The following is an 8734-nucleotide window of genomic DNA, read 5'->3' on the forward strand; positions in this document are numbered from 1 at the left end:
AGTTGTTACACAAGAATGACCCTGCTTCACTGCTAAACCTTATACACCAAGATGTGTATTGAATATTTTGAAACCTGAGAATCTATAACTAAATCTTTACAATTTTTTTAGAGGGGTCACTTTTATGGAACTGCCGATTACTCACAAACCCACAGAAATCTTAATAGGATCTGTTGTAGCCAGCCCCCTTGAAAATTAATCTGTTCTTAATGTAGACATTTTAAGTATTTGGGTCTGGAGCAACCAGTATTGAGTCCATTAGCTATGCTTAGACCATGGCTAAGTAAAACCAACTAATTAAAGGAGGGCAGAGTGAATAATAGAACAAACCGTCTTTGCCACTTCTGTATACAGACAACCACGATCTAGTTTCTTCAGTACCTACATTCCCAGGACAAGGAGAATTTTGACACAGTGGTGCAAAATCCTTTGAAGGAAGTTGTGATGTGCTGTGTCATCTCTTAAAATTGTGTAGAATAGTGTACTGATTGTGTGCAGGAATGGATGTACCTCTCTGAAAAAAAGGTGGTAAGCACTGCTTTCAGTGCACTACTTCCAGCACCACCAGGAAATTTCAGTTATCCTGTAAATGCTGAGGCTGTTTATGTGAGTGAGTTTATGTAAATATAAATACTGTGCTGATTTGAACAACACAGAAACCAAAGCCTAGATCCAAACACCTCTACTTTACAGGAAAGTTCAGCTCCACATGTCTCTTCTGCAATGCAAGTCTCATCCTTTGTTTCTAGTGCTACTGTGTTTCTATTTGAACTTTGAATAGATGGAAACAGAAATAATTTTTCTTCATTTCTTCTTAAGGTTACGCAGATACAGAGTCCTAGGGAGTAGCAGCTCGGACTCAGATCTTATCTCCCGTCTGGCTCAAATCCTACAGAATGGATCTCAAAGACCAAGGAGTTCTACCCAGTCTAAGAGTCCAGGATCTCCACATAGTCCAAAAACACCACCCAAGAGCCCTGTCATCCCCCGACGCAGTCCCAGTGCCTCCCCTAGGAGCTCTTCTTTGCCCCGTACTGCCAGTTCTTCTCCGTCCCGGGCTGGGAGATCCCATCATGATCAGAGGAGTTCATCCCCGCATCTTGGGAGGAGTAAATCACCTCCTAGCCATTCAGGCTCCTCATCTTCTAGGAGATCTTGCCAACAAGAGCACTGCTGCAACAAACCAAGCAAGAATGGTCTTAAAGGGTCTGGCAGTTCCTTCCACCATTCCCCAAATACTAAGACTCCCACAGGAAAGAGCAAATCAACCACTAAGCTTAGCAGATAGGAACTGGGCCTCAACAGGTATAAAGTCTCCTCCTAAATCTGATGCATGTTGTGTCTGTGTACTGTGTATTAAAAAAAATAATCAAAAAAAGTGTATTAAAAAAAAAAAGGTGTTGAATCTGCACATTTTAAAGAAAGTAAGCATTGTAAACTATTCATAAGAAATCATTCTGTGTAAATAAGTGGCCAGGCTTTACCTAAGAGCAGGCAGCAAGCAGATCCACAAGAGGGGAAGTAGAGGCCAGAAAAAGAATGACTAGATAGTCGAGGAGGTGCAATGTGTTTAGAGTAAAAAAGTATCTCTAAGGTGAGTGTTTTAAAGGGATATTTATCTTGATGTTTTTTGTTTACCTAGTTAGAAGATTTGGCCTAATTATGTAAGGCCTTACATACACAGGAGTATGTAAGAAAACCTGAAATGATTATTCCTAAAATGATGTCACCACTCGGGAGATAAGTTCTGCTCAAGCCTGGCTTCGCAGTTTTTAAAAAGCACACAGAAGATGATGGTATTTGTACCTTATAAATTTCTTTCATTTTGAGCTGCACTTATCTCTTGAGTCACTCAGTGCTCATCTTAGCCCCTATCTGTCATGGCACAGATTTCTTACCTAGGGAAGTATCATATACCTTTTCCCTTCTTAGCACCGATGACATTAAAAACATTTGCCAAGATGTTTTTGTATCTATATTATTTAGAAATTTGTTTAGTAGTAATCAAGATCCAAGAAGCTAATTGTCAGTTCTACAACATACATTTCTTTGGGAGTCATAGTGGAGTTCTACATTTGGTAGAATTTGGAAAAGCATTCCTGTCCAGGAAATGAGAGAAAAGAGATGTATGCACTTCACTGGATGTTGCAGATTTACAAGAAAATGCAATGTAAGTTGGAAAATAATTAGAAAATGGAAGTACCTATTTTTTTGCCTTTAATTCAGCTGAAAAAAAGAACCTTTGTTTTTGCTGACTTTTGTTTTTCCATTAGTTATGGATCACCTAAACCACAGATCCTACCGTGCAAAGACAACTGCCAACCAAGATTTGGTTTTTTTGATAATTTATTTTCTAAAATCATGAAAGATGAAACAGAGATGAGGAGATTGTCTACTTTGTGAACTTGGTAGGTTATAGGTGACAGAAATATACTTAACACCCTTACAAAATCTAGTCAAGAATATTGCTCTTCAAAGCAAAATAGAAAGAAATCTGAAATACTTTTGGTGTTGGATTCTCGTAATTTTTTTACCCAAATGTTGTTTTGATCAAGCTTTGTTGACACTCAGTGAAGTCCATAGTGTGTAATTCCTCCAACTTTATTTGGTAATTACTTAATAACCTCTTGTGCCCTACAGGATCTCTGTAGGGAGTGAAAAGGCATGGCACCTTTTGCTGTATTCAGAAAAGAAAAATGGGTTAGAATGATAACACACAAGAATGCAAACCTGAGAAAGATGCAGCCATCTCTCCCTAACTATTCCTGTTGTGGGGGCTCTGGGTGCGCAGGAGACTTGTCAGTTACTGATCTGCTTGCTGTAGTCATATGCCTCTCCAGCCAGCATCTGTGCTTTTTTATTTAACCTCTGCCAAATGAATACCTTTGGATTAAAAAGGGAATATTTTGTCTCTGAGCTAACACATTCTAATGCTGCATTAAAGCTGCCCTAGAGCTGCACTGAATTTCACTCGCTTTGTCAGACTGTGTTGTTTTTTTTCCTCCTTTCTTACTCTGAGTATGTATATTGTTTCCCATACGTTATGTAGCACAGTGGGGAACCTTAATATCATTCAGGTTTCAAGCACTACAGATGAATGCAATAGGTAGGATATACCTGCTTTTTCTGAAGAAACTGTACCATTGGAAAGTCCTATTCCTTTGTATTATATTGTATAATAGGTGCTATACCAATAATTGCATGTCCTCATGGTAAATTATATAATATAAATATTTATATATATACATATATGTATATGCTTATATATACGCGTTCTTTCTCATTTTTCATTTGTAATTTATGGACCACAAATAATACAGTTCCCTTTCTGTTAGTTCCTGTGTACTTACATCTTCTATTTCCCCTCAAAAAATTCTGGAATGCACAAATTCTAATAGCCTTTATACCTTGGTACAAGACTGAAGGACTGCTGATCTCTCAACCAGCCGATGATTTGTCTTGCAGCTTGCTTTTATTTCTTTATAATTTTATGTGCATATGGAACAAGAACAAAGACTCAAAGGTATTTTTAATTTTTATTACAAATAGGTCTTGTGGTTACTCATTTTTATTTCATAATGTGAGTTCTTAATTGTGAATACTTGTCATATAGGAACAGACACTCAGTGAATACCTAACAGATGAATGTGACAACAAATTCCATCTCTTTTTTTTTCCTGTTTTCCATATTTCCTTATGGTATATCATAAGAAAGAATTTGGTCATATTGTGATGTTTTTGCCCTGGGCATTGCTGGAATTATTTGTTAAGGTGGTGTGGCAGCCCATGATTATTTTTCCTTATTTTTGCAAAGCATTTATTATGGTCTTGTAAGCTTATTCCTACATTACCATGGTCAGTTTTAGTCAGTACCAACTTGTTATGCATCCTTGCCTGAAATGCTGAAGTTGAGGTGTTTATATTTTCTCTCTAATGTAGCAGGATCCAGAAACAGGTAATTACTTTACAGCTGAGAAAAAATATAACACCAAAGTTATGTTGGTTGGTTTTTGTGTTTTTTTTGTGTTGTCTTCAAAGTACAGGCTTGTCCATTGTTAGACATGACTATGTAAAATAAATCAATGCTGTAGAAATTCACTTGTACTTGAACTACATGCCAATGTAAAAATAGTAAGCTATGCCAAAACAGAGAAAAATATATCAGTCACAATTGATGACCCAGGCTTCTTTTGGTGCAGAAAAAGGTAAAAGGACTGTATATCCCCAGTTGCTTTTTTGCTGAGGATTCAAGAGGATTTAATGAGAAAATCATGCAGATATAAATGGAGGAATGATTGTGAATAACTTATTTTGAACTACCTGCTCTTCTTGATTTTTTTATTGCTTGATACCCTCCCCTCAAAAGTTTACAGAATTGCTTACTATAGTCTAAGGTAGAAATCAGTTACTGTAGTTAGGTAATGGTCAGCTGATCAACTCATACGTAAATATTAGCTTAATATTTCTAGAGGGCCTTTGTAATCATTAAGGACTCTGTAAGCTTCAATATTTGAATATGCAACTGACTCTGCAGAAAAACACCAATGTACGTGTGTGTGGCCCTTACACAGAGTGTGTAGGAATGGTTTATGGAGGGCTTTCTGCAGCACATTTTCAGGGATGGGGAAGGTTTTTCTCCATTGTATAAAATGGTTACAGTTACTCTGCATAGTGCACAGAAGCTTACATAGGGATATTATCTGGGAAACGAGAAAATTCAAGGAGCTCTTGCTTTGTCCTCTTCGAGCCTCCATTTCTTTGGAGGGCAGTGTGGTGGAGCCATGACATGTAGCAGATGCAGATGCTGCACACACATTTCCTCTTTATGGTGTTTTCTGTGTTGTGGCCAGCACTTTGGGGCATTTTTTAGAGAAACTGAGGCATGAAGCCTTAAAACTACAATAGAACTTGAAATCACTGAACATTTCACACAAACTTTTGTGCTGCAGTATTGCATGATAAAATCAATCTAAGTTGCAATCTCAAAAATATGTATTAATATTAATTAACCTCCTTATTAATTGCAAATGCCAGTTACTACTAGGTAAAACCGTGCTAAAGTAATAGATAGTATGATACAGTAAAGCAATGCTGGCAAGTTGTATGATGCTAGGCACCTATCTACTACTTGAGCAGGATCGATAAGCATAGAAATTTTCACTGCTCAAAGGCAGGAGCACTATGAGGTCTTCACTGCTAGTTATATACAATTATACAGGAGGCAAACCCCTGCGGAGTGATACAAGGCATTCCTTGTAGCCACCAGCCACATCCTGTCTTGGGAAATCTGGACATATTCTTATCTTGAAGTCTGCATGTTTGAGATCAAGCTTTCTTGCATACCTCACTAAACAGTCTTGATGTACAGGGGAGAATCTGGTCCCATATATTTAAAAATAGCTTGAAATATTTTTCATGTGAAAAAGACTTGCAAGAGCTCGGTCATCTACGATTTGTAGTATTATGATATTAACTACAGCTGGGAAAACACAATTTTGATTTTATAGATATATATATAAAAATACACATTTGTACGTAAGTGTATCTACATATACACTGATATAGATACTGTATATTATATAGAAATATATATATATACATACATACATATGTGTGTATATACATATAGATAGAAACAGTGTCAGCTATTCCATCCTGTTTACTGGAATTCATTTGTCAGAGTGAGACGAGGCCTGTTTTGCTTTGATTTACTCTGGTCTCCTTTTCCTCTACTACAATTTCCCTATGCCCTAATTCTGTGTCTTTTCCACATTACAAGGCCTGATTCTGTAGTCCTGCTTGGGCAAAACTCCCATAAGTCCTTCTTACTGAAATAACGTTCTGCAACAGTTGACTCTAATACTCCTAAAAATATGTTTCCATTTTCTCTTCAAAGAGAATGTACATAAAGTCAGACTTACAGTGTAGTCTTTTTCTTGTAAACAGAATTTTTCCATAAAGAACTGGACATTTTTATGGAACACTAAGAAGCATAAATTCTGGTAAGAAGAAAGTGATTATTCTAATTTCTTTAAAGGGTCTAATGACAAATTAGGGATATGTGCCTCCAGTTTTTATACATATGTTAAATGAGAGAGTAATTTTCTGAAAAGGATTAGGAGAATAAAAGAGAGCTCAAAGTCAAACTGGTTTCTAATTATAGGCCTAGAATATATTATTTTTTTATGCAAGACTGATCCTGTGACATGACAAGAACCATGTCTGTCTTGTTATTTTAAGTGAGCAAAGGTCTGGTTAGGTTAACAAACACCATGATTCCCTATGGTGTGTCCTCTGTATGCTTTTACACTATTAGGAGTGGTCAGAGAACTGTCAGCTATATAAATGAAAGCTTTCGCAATTATTCATGATTCCTTTCTTCAACTGGTAAAAGTTTTGGATGCTCATTGGATGGTGAACATGGCTGTGCCTGGTTAGTGGTTGAACTTGGATCTTGGAGGTGTTTTCCAGCCTTGAGGATTCTGTGATTCCTGTTTCTGAAATTTGTGGAACAGGGCATAATATTTTATTCTACTTCTTTTAGTAGAATCTAATCAAGTAGGCAGTGAACTGGAAGGCTTTGTTTGCTATTTTTCTTGTGGCTCAAATGTCATTGCTTGTGATTATTACAATTTTCAATAACCACGACCATCGGCAAAAGGAAGTGAGGTTCAGTGCTTTGACTACTACATGTCATACACAGGCACAGGTCATACATTTTTTAGCTAATACACGCAAATCGCACAAACATGCACCTCACACGAGAATACCTCAGGTGTCTGCTGGAAGCCAGTCTTCCTTTTCCCTCCATATAACATTTGTGAAAGAGAAATTATGTAGAAGTCAGCCTGGATTATGTAATAATTGCCTGGAACTGTCTTAAGACATAGTCAAATGCCAAAAAGTTTTATCACTCATTTTCATGTGGTTTAAATAACCATGTGTAAATAATCAGGCTTTTAAATATTCATCTTTGAGGATTTTTTTTTGTTTGGTTGATTTTTGTTCGTTTCTTAAAAGAATAATTCACAGGAGTCCATTGTTTCAAAGGCTAATATATTAACTTGGCAATTACTCTTGCCATCCAGGTTTGAACATGTAGGCTGATTTTACTCTCCATTGATGGTAACACATTCCTTTTAAACAGGAATAGTGACGAACCCAAATATTAGCATATGTCATTCATGTATTTTGCTTCTGTTCCTCCTCTACATTAAGAGCTTGGATCTTGGGAATTCTTGCTCTTCTTGTGCAGGTGAAATTTCATTAACATTAGTGTAGGGTCATGTTTTATTGAGACTTTTTCCCCTGATTAGGGGCTGAAAGGATAAACTCACTTATTTTTTGTTGTTATTATTGTGACATACCTTTTGATCTCTACTTTTCTGTATTACTGCTGAGAGCCAGCTTTGGCCAAGAGTACGATGTGGTTTCTTCTAAAACAATACCACGAGTGTGGTACTCGTGTGAAGTCCTGATCATTGACAAGTGTCTGTGGGAATTCAGCTGGAATTAATTTGATGTTTGTTTTGAGATCACTTGATCTTTGACCTAACTTTTATGTAAAGGACCTATAGTAATAGCAGAATAGCTTGCTCCAAAAGATGCAGCATAATTAGTTTGGTCTGCCTGACTTCAAATCCTCTTAAACCTATATCTGCTGCATGGCAGGCAAGGTCATAAAGGTTTGACACAAAGTGAGGTGGGATTTTTTTGGCTATTTCACATCTTTTTTCTCTGACTGGAGATCTGGATTGTTGCCAGGCAGCCTTCTCTGCATCCTCTTTACTTTCGTTGGCTAGAAAGCAAGAGTGGAAATTCTTTCCCAGCTTTTTAACTTTCTTTCTACAGAGTCAGCCCAGAGACAAGTTGCAGTGCTTGTGCTAACAGATGCCAGTTTCCAAATGCTTTCCTATGAATATCCAATCTAGTAAATTAAGAAAATCACCAGCAATGCCTTCAGACAAGTGCTGACTTTTTGAAGCTGCCAACCAATGGCTGCTAATCTAAAATCTCTGGGCAATACCTCAGAGAGTGAAATCCCTGTATGAATTAATAATACTATGTTGTCAACCCATAAGAAATCAAATACTCACTAGTAAAGTCTGCAGTATGATTAAATCAAATGGAAAGTAGTTCCAAGGTCATTTTTTACCATTGAGGAAGACAAATGTGGAGTCCTTCAAATTCTCTTGCTCAGTAATTGCAGTTCTCTTCCCCTCCTTGGAAATCTTCTAAGCCATTCATTTCATTTAAGTTTGCTCAGGCACCCAAGAGCATAAAGAGTTAATGCCCTTGTAATGGTCATTTGTACATAAAGTTGTAATTATTTATTTTCTCATTTGTACCATATCAAGGCTTTGTACAATGTTTAAGTTTTGTTTTCAAATTATTTTGTATTTTATTTTTATAAACTGGTTCTAAATAAAATATTCATTCAGCATGCAAAACTTCAATTCCTAATTGTGTTTGTATAATGATTCAATAATTTATAAAGCTTCAGTTGAATTTTTTTCAATATTTTTTTTACTATTGTAACCCTGTAATTCAGCAGCTAAAGTACTTTGGCAATGATTTTTTTTTCCTCTGTTACAAGAAAGCAAAAATCAAGCATGTGTTGATATTACTGCAGCATGAATCAGATGTTCATACTGCGTATCAGAATGATTGGATCAATGACTGGAAGTATAACTGATTTAGTAGGTTCCTGTGCTGCATATCAGTAAGAACAGAA

At 36.6% G+C, this 8734-nt stretch overlaps 1 protein-coding gene across 2 annotated transcripts in view; it reads left to right on the forward strand.

Annotated features, from left to right (window-relative positions):
* The window catches only part of TTBK2 (tau tubulin kinase 2), an 86305-nt gene extending 77849 nt beyond the window's left edge, over window positions 1–8456 (forward strand). For both annotated transcript variants that reach the window (XM_050335507.1, XM_050335508.1), the window contains one exon: window positions 820–8456. In XM_050335507.1, coding sequence (XP_050191464.1) covers window positions 820–1288 — 469 coding nt within the window. In that variant the 3' untranslated portion in view covers window positions 1289–8456. The remainder of the gene's footprint in view (window positions 1–819) is intronic.
* The last annotated feature ends 278 nt before the right edge of the window (window positions 8457–8734 follow it).

This window comes from Myiozetetes cayanensis, unplaced genomic scaffold, assembly GCF_022539395.1.
Source record: "Myiozetetes cayanensis isolate MyiCay16 unplaced genomic scaffold, myiCay2020 scf6-25, whole genome shotgun sequence".
Classification (NCBI taxonomy): domain Eukaryota; kingdom Metazoa; phylum Chordata; class Aves; order Passeriformes; family Tyrannidae; genus Myiozetetes; species Myiozetetes cayanensis.